The sequence below is a fragment of the Podarcis muralis genome, chromosome 2 (assembly GCF_964188315.1).
Source record: "Podarcis muralis chromosome 2, rPodMur119.hap1.1, whole genome shotgun sequence".
NCBI classification, from domain to species: Eukaryota; Metazoa; Chordata; class Lepidosauria; order Squamata; family Lacertidae; genus Podarcis; species Podarcis muralis.
Genome location: NC_135656.1, coordinates 110,433,879 through 110,453,406, shown reverse-complemented (window position 1 = coordinate 110,453,406; position 19,528 = coordinate 110,433,879). Strand labels below are relative to the sequence as shown.

At 47.5% G+C, this 19,528-nt stretch overlaps 1 protein-coding gene and 1 pseudogene across 1 annotated transcript; one reads left to right on the top strand and one right to left on the bottom strand.

Moving 5' to 3' along the window:
* Positions 1 to 421: 421 nt before the first annotated feature.
* Positions 422 to 18,716, top strand: POU5F1 (POU class 5 homeobox 1). Its single transcript, XM_077925243.1, has 5 exons — positions 422 to 1,635; positions 11,476 to 11,590; positions 13,005 to 13,135; positions 16,475 to 16,639; positions 17,441 to 18,716. Exons 1-5 carry the CDS (start codon positions 1,003 to 1,005, stop codon positions 17,729 to 17,731), a joined length of 1,335 nt encoding a protein of 444 aa, XP_077781369.1. The 5' UTR covers positions 422 to 1,002; the 3' UTR covers positions 17,732 to 18,716.
* On the bottom strand, positions 5,359 to 5,686 carry LOC144327052 (cytochrome c, testis-specific pseudogene; annotated as a pseudogene).
* Positions 18,717 to 19,528: the final 812 nt, after the last annotated feature.

The window sequence follows — 19,528 nt, the reverse complement described above, 5'->3', positions numbered from 1 at the left end:
CCTCCCTTTGGCTTTGAAGCCCCCCAGATCCTCTGCCCCTCTCACAGGGCCATCTCTCCCCCCACACACACACCCTCCAGGGGTAGAGGCCCGAGCTCTATTGTCTAGGTCTGAATGGGCCATATGGGGCTGCAGAATGGCCGGGCCCTGCTGAGCTTTGTTGGGTCCATGGCATTGGCGGTGGTTGGGGGGCTGCTGGCCCTTTGAAGCTGGGGAGGAGGGGGAGGGCGGGGGTCTTCACTCCCGATCTACTCCCCTTTGACCAATACCTGGCAGCAAGGAGGGGTGGGCGCGCAGGATCTCTTTAAGCCGGAGGGGCGGGGCAGCTTTCAGGATGGCCCCAAAGGCTTTCAAATCCGCCCCACCGGTGGAGGTCGGAGAAGCTCTGCAGCTTCTGCCTGGTCTGGGCGTCTGGGGACACTTCTCACCACTTCGGGGTCTTTGGGACCTTGCATCTTCGGCTGGTCTCTTCTTCAGCCAGCTACACACCTTGACTTCAACCTATAGACAGAGCGGATCTATTCTGCACCCTTATTTCACATCTCACTTTGCACCGGGATTCTTGGACCCAGACTTGGATGCACCAAGTCTGCTAACTTTTTAAAAAGAATTAGCTGCTGGTCAGCTGGTTGATCAGATCTTTTCAGCTTTTTTTTTTGCTTCCAGCTTTCTCTATTTTTTTCCTCTTCACCCCCGGGCCTGACTGACCGAACTGTGAGTGCTACTAAAGTTGGCTTCCATTTAGGGGTCTCTCTGTGGTGGTGGCAACATCCTTTGAGTGGCTGCAAGAGCTGAAGAAAAGGGAGAAATCTGATTTGGGGAAGAAGACCTAGGAAGGTTTTTAGGGGCTGCGTTGCTTTGGACTGTCTGAACTTCTGCTGGCATCAGTTTATCCACACCTGGGTTCCCACCTTCGGATTAAAAGCAATAACTCTGCTTCCTGGACACTTTTGAGTTTAATAAGCACCAGCCCTTTGAAAAAAGAAAACAACCAAGCTCGCCATGGCTGGGCACTTGGGCAGAGAGTTAGACCGCCCCTATCCTTTCCCTGTCCAAGGGCTTCACCTTGGCAACATCCCTGCTGTTCCTCACCATGAAGCGAGTGGCGGCTTCTTGCCTGAAGCCTTCAGTGGGGCAGCCCCTGGGCAGGGATTTGGGTTCAGGCCCGACTACGGGCCTCCGGGAGGGATGCTCGAGTCCCACCCTGGCGGAGGAGAAGCTCCCCGGACTTGGTACCCCTTCTCTGCGGGAGATGCCTGGAGCCACCACCCCGGGGTGATGATGGGGGCTTATGGGGTCCCTCAGCCCGGGGAAGCCGCTTGCCAAGGCCCAAAACCTGACATCAAAGTGGAGCCTGACTTTGAGCAGCCGGGGCCCTCCTATGTGCACACCTGGGCAGGTGGCTGCCTTGTGCCGAACCCCTCGGCTTGCATTGCGCCTGGAGACAGCGGTGGAGCTGCTTCCCCCGGCGAGGAGCCCCAGCGCTCCAGCAGCCCCGCTAGCCAGGATGATGATCTGGGCAGCCTGACTGGCAGCGAGGAGACCAGTCCCCAGAGTAATGGCAGCAGCAGCCCAGGTGGGCAGGCAGCCTCTGGAGAAGCCAAGGAGGATGGTGGCGGCGGCAGCGGAGATGAGGTAAGGATGCCGTTGTGAGTCTGGGAACCCCAGGGGGAAGAGTGAGGGACATGAGAAACAGCCTTCTGCAGAGTCGAGCCCATGTAGTTCAGTATTACCTACACGGGCTGGCAGCTGCTTTCTACAGGATTTTGGATTCCCAGCCCTACAGATGGATGGTGAGAGAGTATAAAAATTACGGAAAGGGAAATATGGAGAGTGTTCAACAAGTAAATGGTGCAATGGACGCGCCTACTTTCCACATTGCTAGCTATTGTCCTGTCTTGTCAACTTAATTGGGTACCCCATAGTTATTGTATGAAATAGGAAGTGAATATCTATGTCTGTTTTCAGCATGCAGCAGGTCTTAAAGCAAAGGGTGGTCTGTCTGGGGGGAGAGGAAAACCAGGACATGGTTAAAGCCACAGAGTCTGTGTTCGTATCAGTCTTAAAACGCAAAGGGCTTGGTGGTAACTACCAGGAATAAACTTGGAAATGAGATTTCAGGGTTTGCGCAGGGATCTGAACTGTTATGATTCAAGTCTAAAAAACCTCTAGCCTCTGGTTGACTGTTTTCTACTTCAAGCGGTGTTGTGGTTGGGCTATACTTAATTGCATGCAGGAGACACGATGGCAACATGTTCTGTATGTAACTCCCATAGGGCTGCAAGGTTAGATGATGGTGTTTCTGGGCAGGTTTGAACCCCAGTACTTTCTCTTCAGAATGTAAGCTCTGGGTTCTCCAACTACTACTTGATTTGATTACCTACTAGAGCCCTGCTGGATCAGGTCCATCTAGTTAGCATCTTTTGCCAGCAGCAGCCAGACAGTCGCTCTGGAAAGCTCATAAGTAGGGCATGAGTCCAGCAGCCTTCCTTGTTAGTTGCCAATAACTGGTATCCACTGGTAGGCTTCCCCTGTATTTGGAGGTTCTGCCTAGCTCTCATGGCTAATAGCTGTATCTGTTTATATCCCACCTTCATCTCCAAGAGGCTGATTGTGGTGTGTGGTTCTCCCCCTTCTCATTTAATCTTCACAACCACCCTGTGAGGTAGGTTAGGTTGAGAGGCAGTGACTTGAACTCTCCTTTTCCCCAGGTGTTCGCAGGCCAACACACTAAAACCGCTAGGAGAGATTAGAAGCATCTTGATAACAACGCAGTGATTAGTGCGGCATGATTTATTCTTGACAAATCCATGCTGGCTCCTGCTAGGTTAATCACTTTTTTGATTGAGTTATTAGCAGATTGTGGCAGTTGCTTGATGCAATTTATCTTGTTTTCAGCAAAGCAGTTGACAAAAAGTTTTTGTTAAGCGTGAGCTGGAGGATATTACTGTTCAGTGGATTCACAAATGATTGGGAAACTGTCCTCAAGATTATTGAAGAACTTGGAAGAGGCAAAATGGGGGGGGGGGAGGTTTCGTTTGGGGTGATGAGTCCTGGACCTGATATACTTTTATGTTCTTATCAGTGGCTACAGTACTTAGAAGAAGGGATAGAGGGAATCTTTATCACAGTTTGCAGATGGCACAAAGCTGAGGATAGCCGAAACCTCAGAAGACAGGCATGCAGAAAATTCTTCAAATGCAGAGTTCCAAACTTGGGGAGGACGGGACAAAGCGATTGAACTGAGGACAGGGTGTGTACCTGGTTTGACAGTAGAAACAAAACTTATCTCTGGGTGGGACATGCATCAGATATCTGAAGAGCAAAAACTTGTTCTCTGCTGCCCCAGAGGGAGAAGACAAGAGCCTATAGGCTTTTATAGGAGGGAGATTTTCCTTGAGTGTTAATGGAACAGTTCATCAGTTATCTAGAGGAGTAATGAACTCTCCTTCACGGGTGGTCTCCAAGCAGAGACAGCCCTTATTGTGACCTTATATTCTACTTCTCAATTTCCAGTATCTAGCAGGGTGTTAAAACAAGATGACTTATGAGGCCCCCTTTAGTTCTAGGAACCTGTCCTCATTATGTGGCTTATAGAGATACTTACTGGTGGCCTCAGAGTTGCCAGGAAGAATTCCTTAGGATTTTATTTATTTATTCCAAGGACACGTCTGAAAACTTAGTGCCAGAGTCCACTGAAGATTTTGGATATCTAGATAGTTCGTTCTATCCCGTCATCTCTGCAAGCCTCTCCTTAATATCAGCTTGTGCAAAAGCAATCAATGTTGCTTATTTCCGCTTGGGTTTAAAATGGAAAGTTGCTGTGGCCCAGGGGCACTGATCATTGATAAACTCTCCAAGCTCAAGATCTTGCCTATTGAAAACCTTACAGCCCACAGCCAGATGGCACATATCTTCTTCTTTTGCAGGTGACTGCATGGCCATTCCTGTATATTCTTTGTGGAACACATCCTGTTTCTATAAATGAGAAATTGTAGGTGGGAGGAACTCTCTGTTACGGTTTTTCTTCTCCTCATCTCATCTGCCCCATATCTCATATTTGTGGTGTTGGGGTGGCTTTTCTAAGTCTCCAAGCTAAGGACTAAGCAGAAGTGGATTGTAGAAGTTTATAATTCTGAGCATGGTGAAAGGCAGGGACATTCCCCCCCCCCATACCATAATTCTAGTCACCCAGCACAACTGATTGGCAGTGGGGTTAAAACTTACAAAGAGCAATGCTGGATATGTGTCCTGCAAATGTTTTCCACTTTAAATGTCCTGTCAGATGGGATCAGGGCTCTCCCAACATGTCCCCTTAACTTATCCTCTGCATGTGTGTGCAGTGCCATTTCTGACACCCATAAGGTTTACAGTTTCTGAAGTTGCTTTTTACTTGAATCAAGGTCAAAGAATCATTTTTGAGGGTCTAGTACAAATGGTTGCTCTCTCTCTCTCTCTCTCTCTCTCTGTCTGTCTCTCTTCCCCTCACATGACACCACAATCCCATATCATCTCGTGATTCGCAAAAGTAAATTTCTGTTTTGAGTTCTGAAATTGCGTTTTCTTCATAAATCGCACCATGGCTTACAATGAGCTTTTTCAGTCATTCCCCTAAGTCTTTCCCTCCTTTTATCAGTTTTGTTGAACATAACATCCAGTCCAAAGAGGAGTCCTGCAAAATTTGATGTCTAGTTTGATCATTAACTTTTGGTTGATCCCAATAAAGACGCGGGTGGCGCTGTGGGTAAAAGCCTCAGCGCCTAGGGCTTGCCGATCGAAAGGTCGGTGGTTCGAATCCCCGCGGCGGGGTGCGCTCCCGTCGCTCGGTCCCAGCGCCTGCCAACCTAGCAGTTCGAAAGCACCCCCGGGTGTAAGTAGATAAATAGGGACCGCTTTCTAGCGGGAAGGTAAACGGCGTTCCGTGTGCTGCGCTGGCTCGCCAGAGCAGCGATGTCACGCTGGCCACGTGACCCGGAAGTGTCTGCGGACAGCGCTGGCCCCCGGCCTCTTAAGTGAGATGAGCGCACAACCCTAGAGTCTGGCAAGACTGGCCCGTACGGGCAGGGGTACTTTTACCTTTACCTTTACCTTGATCATTAACTTTTGGTTGATCCCAATAAAGGTATTTGTCCTGCTTTTTGTTTTTTTGAGGGGTTGTCGTTTTTTTAATTACACGATCAGGAAACACTAGAGTCGCCCTGACTGTACTCGTTCAATTCTATAAATTATAATGCAAGGACAAGTGCATACGTTAAGAACCATACGTCAATATAATGCATGCAAAAACGGAAAGTTTAAAAACCAATCTCATCAGAGAGTCATTTCCATTTGTAAGGTGAAATAAGGCATTAGAAGCCATTAGTTAGAAGTGGCCTCCTCAAGGCATGCTATTAAATCCATCCTCTCCCCATTCTTCTTGATGCCAACAAATGTCATCTTAGTTCCTGGAATATACCGTACTTCCTGGGGTTTACCAAGTAAACCAGCAGTGTATTTTCTTCCCAGGTTATACCTTTGCTTTTGTTGGCTTCCATGCAAGAGGAACCTTCGGCTTGACCGGTCTTTTGGCCAAAAAGACCATGCAGATTAGGGCCAGTTTTGTGCTTGCCTCCCTTTCCAGCTGTGCGGCACTGTGAACACCGATTTTCTGAACACCGATTTTCTTGCCCTTCTCAACATCTCCCATGGCACGCAAAGTAGAGGAAAGGATGCAAAGTTGTTCTGTATCCTGTGCTATCAGGGTTCTTCTCTGTTTTGATTCCTTAGTCATGCTGGCCACATGACCCTGAAAAACTGTCTGCAGACAAACTCTGGCTCCCTCGGCCTGTAAAGCGGTTCGCAACTGGACTTAACTGTCAGGGGTCCTTTACCTTTATGCATTAATTGGGGGGGGGGCACACAATTTCTCTTCCTCCCCATTCTGTGCTTTGCATCTGCTTCTACCTTCCAGAAACATTAAGAGCAAAAACCAAGCAAAAAAAGGTTCTCAATCCTGATTTTTTTTTTTTTTTAAGGGCTCTAGGCACGTTCCATGTTGCATTTGAAATTCTCTTCATTCATTCAGCGGTGCTTTGAATTTAAAGGCAGTTTTCTCCTACCCTATTGCTTGGGAATAAACATCGTTCTACCTCGTAGAAAATGACGTTTTTAAAGTAAAAATATTAAAAATGACATCTATAATCATGTGCTTGCCTCCAGGCTACAGTGGTACCTCTAGTTATGAACTTCATTCATTCCGGAGGTGCGTTCTTAACCCGAAACTGTTCTTAACTAGAGGCGTGCTTTCGCTAATGGGGCCTCTTCCTGCCGCTGCGCTGCCAGCACACTATTTCTGTTCTCATCCTGGGGCAAAGTTCTCAACTCGAGGTAACTCTTCCAGGTTAGCGGAGTTTGTAACCTGAAGCATTTGTAACCTGAGGCGTTTGTAACTCGAGGTAGCACTGTATAAGAAAGGATGCTATTGCCATGTGAGGCTACAGGCTTCCTGGGAGCCCAGAGGTGCGTGGGAACTGGCAGTGGTTGCCTAGTGGTGAGAAAATGCACTCTGTATGTGCTCAGAGGTGTTTTACTGACGTTACTGGGTAGGCCTATACCTAAATTCTCCTATCTCAGGCTTTGAGTGAGGCTTCCTGGTAGTGACACCCCGTTTGTGGAAAACCCACCCCAGAGGCCTGCCAGCACCTTCTTTGAATTGTAACCCACTGTTTTCATGTCAAGTCATGCTGTGAAACTGAGTTTATCTCTCTGCTGACCATTTTTATTGCATTTTCATAAACGGATTATATATCCACATAGAGAACAAGGTTGTTTGGCAGCTGTATAAATGCCACCAATAGCTGTTTCTCTCCGAACTTTTTCACACTTCTGAAATTCAGAGAAGCTTTGAACGCCAACCGGCTTTCAAAAGAGGAATAGTCTTAAGGCCAGAAATAGCGGTGGCAACCTTATGTTGAGGCAGTTCAAATAACTGTATTGGAGGCACAGTTGACTTGTTATGCTAAAATCGTCTCCTGTGATCTCCAGGAGATCTGAGGGCCTTTGCAGCTTTGGGGCTGTTGTTTGGCCAGCCTGCTCCAGAAGTGAGTTCATACCTGCACCAAATAAATATTTTAAAAATGCTAAAGGGGGCGATTTTGTAGAAGTGTTGCGGAACAGGCATTCTTTATTGGGTGCAAAATATCTTATCTGCAATGTGAGCCGAACCCTGCCCAGAGGTATCTGCACTTGGGTCCAGTCAGTATCTGTCCCCTTGCCCAAAGATCAATGGAAGTGGGATGGGCGGGGGAACACAAAAGACCCTTTTAATCTACTTTTGCTCTTTCTGAAGGACAACACCACCTTTTCTAGAAGAAGGCAAAATTGTCAGAAGGCAAATGTTTTCACTGATGATGTTGCCAGAGAAGGGCCCCAGCTCATCTTTCAGGCTGTTTACCCTGCTGTGCTGATCAAGCTACAGCTTTTAAGCTGGTTTTTCACTCTTTCCCCCCTACCCTAGTTTTTTGTGTGTGTGTGTGTGTTTTTGAGGGGGGAGCGCAGGGGAATGGCTCTGCTGCTACTTCTCAGGTTCCAAAATCCTGTCATGTATTTTTTTAAAAAATGAGAAAGTTGGGTGGGTGAGAAATGGTGTTCCGTGCCTCCAACCACAATTACTATTACTTCTTGTTCTTAATACACATTCATTCCAAAGTTACACTACATCTTTGTCCACTGCCATAATATCACAGAATGGTCGCGCCAATCCTCAGTCCCTCATCACTGTCCTGTTGACTTGACAAATACCCTCAATAGGAACCCAACTGCCGTTCTGATTTACTGTTACTGCGCTGGACTTTTCCCTGTATCTCTCCAGCCTTTCTTGATCCGTCTTTGCGTAAAAAAATCTGGCTTTGGCCACATTTGCCTCACACATTTAAAACGCTACGACAGCGCTTTAATAAAGAGTAATGGTTTCCCGCAAAGGATCCTGGGAGCTGTCATTTGTTATGGGTGCTGAGAGTTGTGTCAGGAGACACCCTATTCCCCCTCACAGAACTATGTTCCCCAGATTTTCCTGGAAAGAGGGATTGATTGTTAAACCACTCTGGGAATTGTAGCTCTGTGAGGGGAATTGGTGTGTGTGTGTCGCCTAACAACTCTCAGCATCCTTAACAACATCTTTACAGCTGCCACAATTCTTGGAGGGAAGCCATAGCTGTTTAAAGTGGTATCATAGCACTTCTGAATGTAGTGGTCTTAGAGCAGGCGTAGGCAAACTCAGCCCTCCAGATGTTTTGAGACTACAATTCCCATCACCCCTGACCACTGGTCCTGTTAGGGATTATGGGAGCTGTAGTCGCAAAACATCTGGAGGGCCGAGTTTGCCTATGCCTGTCTTAGACACTCCAGGTCTTTTGACAATGGAAGAACTCCCAACCCTTAATTGTGTGGGAGATTGGCACCAAGAAAGAGGGCTACTTCAACCAGTCTGGGGTAGCCAATGTGGGACCCTCCAGATAGACTACAGCTCCCATCATCCCTGGTTGTAATCTGGCTGGGTTGATGGGATCTGAGTCCACAACACATGGGAGTGTACCGTGTTGGCTATCCCTGGCCTAGGGACTGCAGCATGACCGTCTGTGGCAAGATGGGGAAAGTACACTGTTGAATAGCAGGAGGCTGGGAACAACACCCAGAGCAAAACTTGAGTCAAAGAATGGTGCCTAGCCTGTTACATGTCTTTGAGGTCTTGTTAATCTCCTTTGCTTCTTGTAATCTCTCTCTGGGCTGGTGAGGGGTGAAAGATAGCAGAGCAGGAACCCTGTCTACTTCCTTGCGCAGGGCTTTGTGTATGCTCTTGTGAACCTCAGTCCTTTTTTTGGGGTGCTTCAAGTTCAGGCTAAATAGAGGTACCAGCAATGAGAATTCTGGCAGTGCTTGCTTTGAGACACACACACACACACACACACAGAGAGAGAGAGAGAGAGAGAGAGAGAGAGAGAGAGATCCGATTTAAAAATCAGATGTTCCGCCTGCCCTAGAATCCTTTCTCTTTAATGCTAAAGTGTGTGAGGACAAACCCAAGTAGCTGGTGATGGATAAAAGGCTCTTGGCACATGTTGTTGTTTAGTCGTGTCCGACTCTTCATGACCCCATGGACCAAAGCACGCCAGGCACTCCTGTCTTCCACTGCCTCCCGCAGCTTGGTCAAACTCATGCTGGTAGCTTTGAGAACACTGTCCAACCATCTTGTCCTCTGTCGTCCCCTTCTCCTTGTGCCCTCCATCTTTCCCAACATCAGGGTCTTTTCCAGGGAGTCTTCTCTTCTCATGAGGTGGCCAAAGTATTGGAGCCTCAGCTTCAGGGTCTGTCCTTCCAGTGAGCACTCAGGGCTGATTTCCTTAAGAATGGAGAGGTTTGATCTTCTTGCAGTCTGTAACGTCTCTTAACCTTGCTGATAATCTCACCAGCTCAGCGTACTCTCTTATTTTGTTTTGCCATTCTTATTTAGATGGAATATCCTCTCCCTTCCAGCCTTTTGCGATTAGAATTCTGGCAGCAACTGTTACATACGGTGGCAGTGCATTGCAGTTGATAACAACAAGCAGACAAATCTTCACCAAGACCCTCAGCAGTTTTCAAGTGGTCTGTGAGGAAGAAAGTTTGGGAGCCCCTGTCTTAACGGAACGGATGTTAGATTTCCCTGAATTTTCCAGTTCTTAGATAAGCGTTGAAGCATCTCTGGTGGTTCTGTGGCTCCTAGGGCTGCTTCAAGACATTGGTTGCCTGAGGTGTTACAACAAATTTCACCTTGATGTGTGGGGAGAAACAGACTAATATCCAAAGCTGGCCAAGTTATTTGAGCACCCAGCAGAGAAAATCTCTCATGCCAGGGTCTATCTGATAGTTTTACATTTTCTGATTCTTCATCTTGGAATAGAACCTAGAAGCTTAACTTACTACAGTCTAATTTTTGTACTTCATCCCCCCCCCCCAAACCTTGTCCCTATTTTGTTCCATTTTTAGTTGATCGAAGTAACAAAATTACTCAAATAATGCACTTTAGAAAAGTTGGAAGTTGGAAAATGGGGTTCCTCATTCTCTCCTACCCATTTTTTCCCCCCTAGGAAGGGATTCTGGTAAAGTTGTGATCAGCTCTGATGGGCCATCAGACGGGGACACATTCAGACAACCATTTGATTCTGGCCCAAGGCTAAGGCGATCAGCTCCTTTAGTTCAAAAACAAAACATCAATGTGTTTGGATTCCCCTGGTATTTGTGAAGGATATGAGTTTATCAGAGAAGCTATTTGCTTGACTAGACTGGGAGAAAGATCTAATCTGTGTCTGAAGAAAGATAACATATGCTAAAGACTAGTCCTGCAAGTTTTAAGTGATTAGTCATCCTCTGTCGCAGCAGTATATACAAAGAAAAATTCTTCCCTGGGGGGACTTTTCCCCACATTGTCCCAGCACCTGCTCATTGGCAGACCAGTTTGGGAAGTATCCTCAGACACACACTCAGTTCAGTTACTTAATCTGTCCCTGTGAAAAAACTGGTCTGACTGCCAAGAAACTGACTGCCATGTGGATTCCGGTATCATCACTGAGAAATAGGTTTATTCATACACGTAACCTTGTCCCAAGGCTTTTCAGGCTAATAGGGCCTGGTAGCTGATCAGTGTCATTCCCTCTGCACATGAGTAATATGTTTGTATCCAGATGCTCTTAAAAAAACACACACACAAGGCAGGAATATTCCGCCATTAAGAGCTAAATTAGCTTTGGGGCTGAGAGCCTGGACTGTTTTGGTGATCAGCTTCTGATAATGCAATGTACACTTCTAATTCACAAAAAGTCTCTCTCTCTCCCCCCCCCCTCTCTCTCTCTCTCTCTCTCTCACACACACACACACACACACGGGGGAGAGAGAGATGCAATCAAAATTATTTGACCCCCATTGCAAATCAGGTTTATTACCAAAATTGCTGACTTCCAGCTGTTTGCAAGGGGCAAATTGAACAAAAGCAATTGAAATAGCTACCATGGATGCTTCTAGTGCTTCCCCCCCAAATTACAACTTAGGATACTGGCTTCTCCACTATATATGCAACCATATATGACCTGTCTGTTGAACGGAGTTGGTGAGAAACCTCTCATGACCTGATGGCTTAGCCCAGTGGCAGGAAAGCTGTGGCGCTTGCTGCAGCTTTTGTTGTCCCTGACCACTGGCGATTCTCAGTGGGCCTCATGAGAATTGTAGTTCAATAGCACAGCCACAAGTTCTCTACCCCTGGCTTAAAGGGTCAGAATCTATAAGTCTTACTTGTTTCCTGGGGGAATATTGGTGGTTAACTGGTGACCAATGGTTTAGGCTTTGAGGCCTGGGGGCTTGAATGGGAAAGACAGCTACAACCTGAGATGGCTGTGGTGTTAATTTGGTGTGTTTTCCCATAAGTAAGCCGTCCTTGTTCTTGTTCTGTCCATCTTTTCTCCCTAGGTTCCTATTACTACCTCAGAGGATCTGGAAGAGTTTGCCAAGTTGCTCAAGCACAAAAGAATCTCGCTGGGCTTTACTCAGGCAGACGTGGGACTGGCCTTGGGTCTGCTGTATGGTGGGTATTTTTCAGTGTTTGTTAATTAATTAATTAATTAATTAATTAATTATACCACAAAGGAGACTTTTCAGGTGTTCAGTGTGGGAACCCAGAAACAAGTCGAACACAATGAACTTATTCCCCTCCTCCAGATATGGGGGGTAAGCAGGGGGAAATGCTTATTGGGCTGGACCAGACACAGGCAAACTTGGCCCTCCAGATGTTTTGGGACTACAATTCCCATCATCCCTGACCATCGGTCCTCTTAGCTAGGGATGATGGGAGTTGTAGTCCCAAAACATCTGGAGGGCTGAGTTTGCCTATGCCTGGGCTGGATCAACACATTTTGCTGGCTGAGGCAGAGCAGCAAGTTGCATATTTATTCTGCCTGAAGCCAAGGTGCATATATACTAGTGGTGGATGGGTTGTTAAAGGAGGGGTTGTGCCTCTGGTCGGGAAAACATTGTGCTCCTTCTGGGGTAGTTTTTCCTCCATTGGTCCCCCCCCTGCATTTGTCTCTCACCTGTGGCTCCCAGAAGCTGTCAGCATGCAACAGATCAGGCATAGGCAAACTCTGGCCTCCAGATGTTTTGGGACTACAATTCCCATGATCCCCTAGCTAACAGGACCAGTGGTCAGGGAGCGATGGGAATTGTAGTCCCAAAACTTCTGAAGGGCCAAGTTTGCCTATGCCTGCAACAGATGGTTGGATGGCTCCTTCAAAAAACTCCTGCAGCCAAGCTGGTGCCAAACGTATTGCTCTGCTTTCCTTTGGACCACATCGGCGAGGTCAGGAGGCGTGTATTGACATCTGGGCAGCCCAGGACCTCTAGACACACTTCCCAGGCTTCCCCCTACCCCTGGGGAAAGCCTGGGTGGAAAATTAAGCCTGTGGCTAGTGGTGAAAACTCATAAGAGTTATCACGGATCCCTCCTTTGGAGGCAACTGAACCAGGAATGGCTGCCTCCAATCTTGGGCTGCTTCCGATCTGAGTCTAGGCTGTGCTGCTGCTGCTGCTGCTGCTGCTTCTTCTTCTTCTTCTTCTTCTTCTACTTCTTCTTCTTCTTCTTATATTTTATTTATACCCCGCCCTCCCCAGCCAAGACTGGGCTCAGGGCAGCTAACACCGGTATAAAAACAATTGATTGAAATACAACTTAAAAACAAGATTAAAACACAACATTAAAATGCCGCCTCATTTCAGTAGGAACTCAAATCAAAAACTCTTTTTGGGATGAAAACGTCAAGTCTTCACCAAGGCCAACTATCCAGACTGGTCCTACGTGGGCCAGAAAAAAGCCCGGGAAGTCCCCAATTGCATAGTTATCGTTCCTGTTGCGTTGCCTGCCTACCTCTGCTTCTAGCGCACTCCCTGCATTCCTGTCCCCAAATCTGGTTTTTGCCTGTCTTCTTCTTTTCTCCCTCCCGCAGGGAAGATGTTCAGCCAGACCACGATCTGCCGCTTCGAAGCCTTGCAGCTCAGCTTCAAGAACATGTGCAAACTGAAGCCCCTCCTCCAGCGCTGGCTGGAAGAGGCTGATTCCAACGAGAATTTGCAGGAGGTGAGCCTTCTGGAGAGAGGGAGTTGAGTGGCATGTCCCTGGGGCTGGGGAGAAGTCTTCGTCCGGGTTGCTAAATTATTATCATCAAACCATTGCTTGCCACCCTGCCTGGGTCTGCGCAGAGTTGCTTCGGCAACATCGATGGACCTCTGCCCCAAAGCGCTTAGGCTGTATACCTGAAGGCTGTATACCCCCATCGTTCAGCCCAGACACTGAGATCCAGCGCCGAGGGCCTTCTGGCGGTTCCCTCATTGCGAGAAGTGAGGTTACAGGGAACCAGACAGAGGGCCTTCTCGGTAGTGGCGCCCACCCTGTGGAACACCCTCCCTTCAGATGTGAAGGAAATAAGCAGCTATCTTCTTTTTAAAAGACATCTGAAGGTAGCCCTGTTTAGGGAAGTTTTAAATGTTTAATGCTGTATTGTTTTTAACACTTGATTGGAAGCCACCCAGAGTGGCTGGGGAAACTCAGCCAGATGGGCGGGGTATAAATAATAAATTATTATTATATTATATCCAGCTAAATCAGGGGTCGGCAAGGTTTACCTTGCCTGGGCTGGTTCACTCCAGCGGAGATTGCACGCCTGCAATTATTTGCATCTGCGCAGTCGCGATTTACGGCGCCGCAGAAGCGAGTCCCTTCACTGTGCTGCGCCAGTTTAGCACAGCGCATGGGGACTCGCCGAGAAGGTGGCTCAGTTTGGGGGCGGCTCGTGGGCCAGTTAAACAACCCTTGTGGGCTGCTTATAGCCCATGGGCCTTAGGTTGCCTACCCCTGAGCTAAGTCATTGCACACACCGTTCTGCAAGTGCAGCAGAATTCATTTCCCTCTTATCTCCCTGCACTTCCTGAAAAATATACCAGAGATTAGGGGGGGAAACCCTAGAGCAAATCTAAGGAGTGCAGTGGCGGCAGGAGGAAGGAAAAGTAGGGATAGCTGCTTTGTGCTCACAGAAGTTGTTTTCCACATGCAATGATTTGGTCCGATGCAACTTGTTCATTCTAAACTATGTTGCCCCAAAGAGATTACAGTCCGAAACAGTGATAAAAATGTGTTAAATTTATAAGTCATCCTTCAGTAATAGAAGTGCGAGAAGTGAGGTTACAGGGAAGCAGGCAGAGGGCCTTTTCGGTGGTGGTGCCTGCCCTGTGGAACACCCTCCCATCAGATGTCAAGGAAATAAACAACTATCCGACTTTTAGAAGACATCTGAAGGCAGCCCTGTTCAGGGAAGTTTTTAATATTTGATGTTTTATTGTGCTTTTAATTCTGTTGGGAGCCGCCCAGAGTGGCTGGGAAAACCCAGCCAGATAGGCGGGGTAATAATAAATTATTATTATTATGGGAATATCAAGGTGGTATGCAGAACCAATTTCAGATGCTGCTACAGCAATAAAAATACGGGGCCAGTAACTTCTAAGTGGAGGGAAAGATGAGGTTATCCTGGGGGCACTATCTTAAGGCTTCATCATCACGTTTGGGCGTGAGGCTGAAGAGAAAATGACAAAGCCGACAAAGGAAAAGTAGATTTGAAGGAGGTGACACATTTGCACATCTCAAGGCGGGCAGTTTAATGTTCAGGGATAAGGAGACTGGGCGAAGTTGTTTAAGGGTCCTGGATACTTTTTTTGAGGGGGTGAAGGTCTTGGGCAGAGATCAGGGCCGGATTTAGGTTTGATGAGGCCCTAAGCTACTGGAGGTAATGGGGCCCTTTATATGTCCGGCTGCCCTTTGCCAACAACAAATTGTCGCTGTTTTTTGTGTTGAATATGGGCTGCATGGTAATTTATGGACCTAATAGGTATCTAAAGCCATTTGCACATAACAAAATATGTATTTTATCAAAGTAATTGTTGAACTGAAATACAATTAAGTGTATTATTAATATTAATGTTAATGTTGTGGTCAGAGTGATAGGAGAGCTAAATTATGTTGGCAGTGGAGTTAGAGATACGAGTGTGCCAGGTCAGGGAGAAGGAGGATGAACAGACTATTAACCAGAACTTTAGCTTATAAGAACAGACGAAGGATGTGCGTGTGGAGTTCGCAATACTGTGGAAGAAGAAGGGCTACAGTATGGCAAATGTGAGTTTGTGATGTGTAAGGGGAGAGGAAATGATAATAATAATAAAAAATTTAGTAGTTATACCCCACCCATCTGGCTGGGCTTCCCCAGCCACTCTGGGCGGCTTCCAACACAATATTAAAATACAGTAATGCATGAAACGTTAAAAGCTTCCCTAAACGCCAAGAGGAGAAAGCTCAGAGGCCATCACTTGGAAGAAAATCGTTCGAACCAGGAAATCTTAACTTCAGATTGTGTATTGTAACCCAGTGTTGGTCCTTCTTAGCAGAAATGCCACCATCCGTCCCCAAAAGAGAAGTGTCATGGGCTTTGGGGGCAGCCTCAATATTTGCAGAAGTACAATCCTTTTAAAGAAAGCAAAGAACACCTTAAGCCTGAGGAGGACAGCAACAACTAAAACAGCCCAGTGGGGGCTGAGAACATAAGTTGAGCCATGCTGGGTTAGGCCAGGTATGTAGGAATATGAGAGGACAGAGAGGGGAAGCATTTCAGAATTTAAAGAGCGAGGAAAGCTGGGGGGGGGGGCGGCATCTGGGGAAATGGTGGTATATGAAGGGCTTAGAACAGATTGAAGCACAGTGGACAATTCTGATACTGGAGAGGGGGAGAATAGACCAGAGTAGAACATTAAAGGTAAAGGGACCCCTGACCATCAGGTCCAGTCGTTGCCGACTCTGGGGTTGTGGCGCTCATCTCGCTTTATTGGCCGAGGGAGCCGGTGTACAGCTTCCGGGTCATGCGGCCAGCATGACTAAGCCGCTTCTGGCGAACCAGAGCAGCGCATAGAAACACTGTTTACCTTCCCGCCGGAGCGGTACTTGCACTTTGTGCTTTTGAACTGCTAGGTTGGCAGAAGCAGGGACCGAGCAACGGGAGCTCACCCCGTCGTGGGGATTCGAACCGCCGACCTTCTGATCGGCAAGTCCTAGGCTCTGTGGTTTAACCCACAGTGCCACCCACATCCTAAAAGAGGCTCTAGGATTTGCCAAAATGGCTATCGATCAGGGTGGCGTAGCAATGTTGGTTGGTTGGTTGGCCAGCCCAGAGGGTGAATATACTTTGGAGTCATTTGACCATGGCTTACATCCAGAGGGAGTTATCGAGGCTCCCAGCGCCTCCTAGTGGCTATGCCAGTGAGCGCACACAGGAGGAGCGTGGAAGAGTCTGCCCAGTCACTGATGGGAAAGGTGGGTTGTTGTGGGTCTGGGTTGTGGGTTTGGCAGCGTCACCAAACATGGCTATCCCTTGTGCAGCAGCTGTGCTCCATGGAGTCTGCCATGATCCAAGCCCGGAAACGTAAACGTACCAGCATTGAGAACAGCGTGCGGGGCACCCTCGAGTCTTACTTCCTGCGCTGCCCCAAGCCCAACGTGGACGAGATCGAGCAGATTGCTGATAACCTCAGCCTGGAGAAGGATGTGAGTGACACCCATCTTTCTTCACCTTCCCAAGCGCCAGCTACTTCACTACTCCTGGCCAAAATAAAAATAAATCTTTCGCCATCAAAATGAGCCCGGTCCAACATGATGGGCTCAAGCTCCTTACAGCATTTGTTGGGTGGGGTATAATATTTATCTACTGATTTGTTGCCATTTATAATATATCCGTCTCTAGCCTGCCCCCATGAATGCTCAGTCATTCATTCATTTATAGCATTTATTTCCAACCTTTCAGCTGTGAAAGCCCTCAGAGCAGCTTACAAATCAATTAAAAAAACAACAACAGCCACTCCTCAGGCTTACAGTGTCCAAAAAGACGTAACTCAAAAGAAAAAAGGACGGGACGATAAATGAGCAAAATTCACACCCAAATCGCTGCAGCGTTTGGGGTCGTCCAGCAAATGGTTTCTGCAAATCTTGGGGTTCTACCACCTGGGGCCAGATCTGAACATGCAGATTTAATTATTGTTTGTTTGTTAAAATAATACCTTTTAAAAAAAAAATCGCTTCTGACGTTTATTAGTCAACAAGCAAAACGTGCAACCCAAGTCCCAGCACTCCCGACTTTGGGGTTGGGGACTGAGGCCATGGAGTGTGGGGGGTGATTCCAAGAGACTTTGTGTTCCTGTTCTGCAATGCCCAAGAGAGAAGGTCTTGCAGAACCCTATGGGGAGACGAGAAATGGCAGGAAGGGGGTGTGGGTCAAGACGGAGGAAGTTGCCTTGACAGTAACCTATATATGTCGTCTTCTTTTCTCCCCCTTTGCCCGCACCCTTGTAGGTTGTCCGCGTCTGGTTCTGCAACCGCCGCCAGAAGGGCAGGCGCAACTTAGGGGCTGGCTCGCGGGATGATTACGACGGGCCGGCCCTCCCGCCTCCCTTCCCTCATGGCGCGCGCCAGGCTCCGCCCCCCGGGCTCGGCCCCGCCCACCACCAGCTGGGCCCACCCCACCAGGGCTACAATGGCGCTGCCTTCGCTGCCCTGTACCTGCCCCCGTTCCACGAAGGGGACGCCTTCGTTCCTTCCCCCTCTGGCTCTGCCGTCATGGGCCACTCAATGCATTCAAGCTGAAGAGCCCCCCCCCCTTAAACAAGCTTCTCCCTCCTAAGCCTTAGTCGGGAAGAAGCCCCTCAGGCTACTTCCCTGCTTTCTAACTAAGGAGCCTTTAAGAAAGGGGTTGTCTAATTTTTGTCTTTTATTTTTTGCTTTTTAAATCAGGCATGCAGGACTTCTTGGCGGTATTGCAATTTTGAGGGGAAACGGGCGAGGCATCTAGTTTTTTTTATTGTAACCGTGGTTTTAAATTGCTGCTCATCACACTCCCGAGGCGAGAAAATGGTGGCCCTAGAACACGCATAGGCAACCTTCGGCCCTTGAGACTACAATTCCCATCATCCCTGACCACTGGTCCTGTTAGCTAGGGGTAATGGGAGTTGTAAGCCAAAACATCTGGAGCGCCGAAGGTTGCCTATGCCTGCCCTAGAAGCATCAATGGGGACTTTTAACAAAAAGAGTTCTAGTTTGCTGGAGCCATCTTTTTAATCTCCATTGTATCACTACAATTGTAATCTGGACATAAGCTCTCTTTCTCTCTCTATCTCCCCCTCCAAGACTGAAAGAACTGACAGCAGCCTTTGCCAATCCGCTGCCGTCCAGATGTTTGGACTACCATCAGCCCCAGTCAGCACAGCTGCTCTGTCTTGGTCTGATGGGACTCATAGTCCAAAACATCTGGACGGCACTGGGTTGGGGAAGGCTGATCTACTGACTTTAGCAGCCGGAGAAGAATCATGCTTTTAAGTTCAGCATTTTAAAGAAGCATTCTCCTGTTGAGATCGGTGAGGCTTAGAAGTGCTTGAACAAGGGCCTGGTAGACAAACAGCAGTTGAGATGCAAAACTTAACACTTTGATTCTGCAGTTGACAACTGGGTGGTTCAGTTTTCCTCCATGCAACGGAAATTCCTGGGGAGGCTAATACTTCCTTCGACAGAAGAGCTATACAGAAGTGTACAGCCCAGATAGTTTTTAGAATGTAGTGTCCTCTTCTGTGTTAACTAGGGCCGGTGCTTAGGTTGTGGCAACCTTTCTAGAAAACCTAGGTTAGCAGGTCCCCAGGAAACCTTTTAATCTGGAATGTCTCCTGGAATGGATTATCTTTTAGGCCTCCTGACTGTCAAACCTCAAAGTAGATTTTGTTCTAGGCGCTGACTTCCTCTCTTGAGCAAAGAATGCAAAGTTAGTTTTGAAACCGAAGTTAGTTTAGAAATTTGTGTGTGAGAGAGACTGATTGGAAGAGATTGGGATACATGAATGCATATCTTTTCCTGAAAATTTAGGGTGGTCCTTTTGGTGCTCTAGCAGAGTTTTCCCCAACCCTGGGGCACTCCCACCATCCCTGACTATTGTTCATGACGGCGGTTGCGCTCCAACATCTTGTGCAGGCCCAAGGTTGGAAAAACCACTCTAGAATGTCTACATTGCTCTAGAACGGTTGGTGCATAATAATAATTAAAAAAAGCAGTGCCTTTCCCCCCCAAGGGCATTTGTCCCTTTTTAAGAAATGCCTTGCCTTGTTCACAAATTGTGCCAAACGTCTGAAACAATTCCTTTAAAAGAGAAAACAGTGAGAGGCATTTGATTTCCTCTTCACTTCCTTTCCCATTTATTTGCTATTCAGTATTTACTACTGCCTCTAGTATGGGAGAAACACGGTTGTTGTTGTTCTAGTGGTGTTCTTAAAAGAGGCCAAATTATTACGGATCATTTATTTTTAAGTTTTGTAATGTACTCTTGGCACTCTGAACTGTGTATGCATGCCATTTCTCATAACAGACCCCTATTAAAAAAAATATTGCCAATCATATTGT

Coding starts and splice junctions, on each gene's coding strand:
- POU5F1 (XM_077925243.1), top strand. CDS start 1,003: ATGGCTGGGCACTTGGGCAGAGAGTTAGACCGCCCCTATCCTTTCCCT. Junction 1,636..11,475: donor GCGGCGGCAGCGGAGATGAG/GTAAGGATGCCG, acceptor TTTTCTCCCTAG/GTTCCTATTACTACCTCAGA. Junction 11,591..13,004: donor GGCCTTGGGTCTGCTGTATG/GTGGGTATTTTT, acceptor TCCCTCCCGCAG/GGAAGATGTTCAGCCAGACC.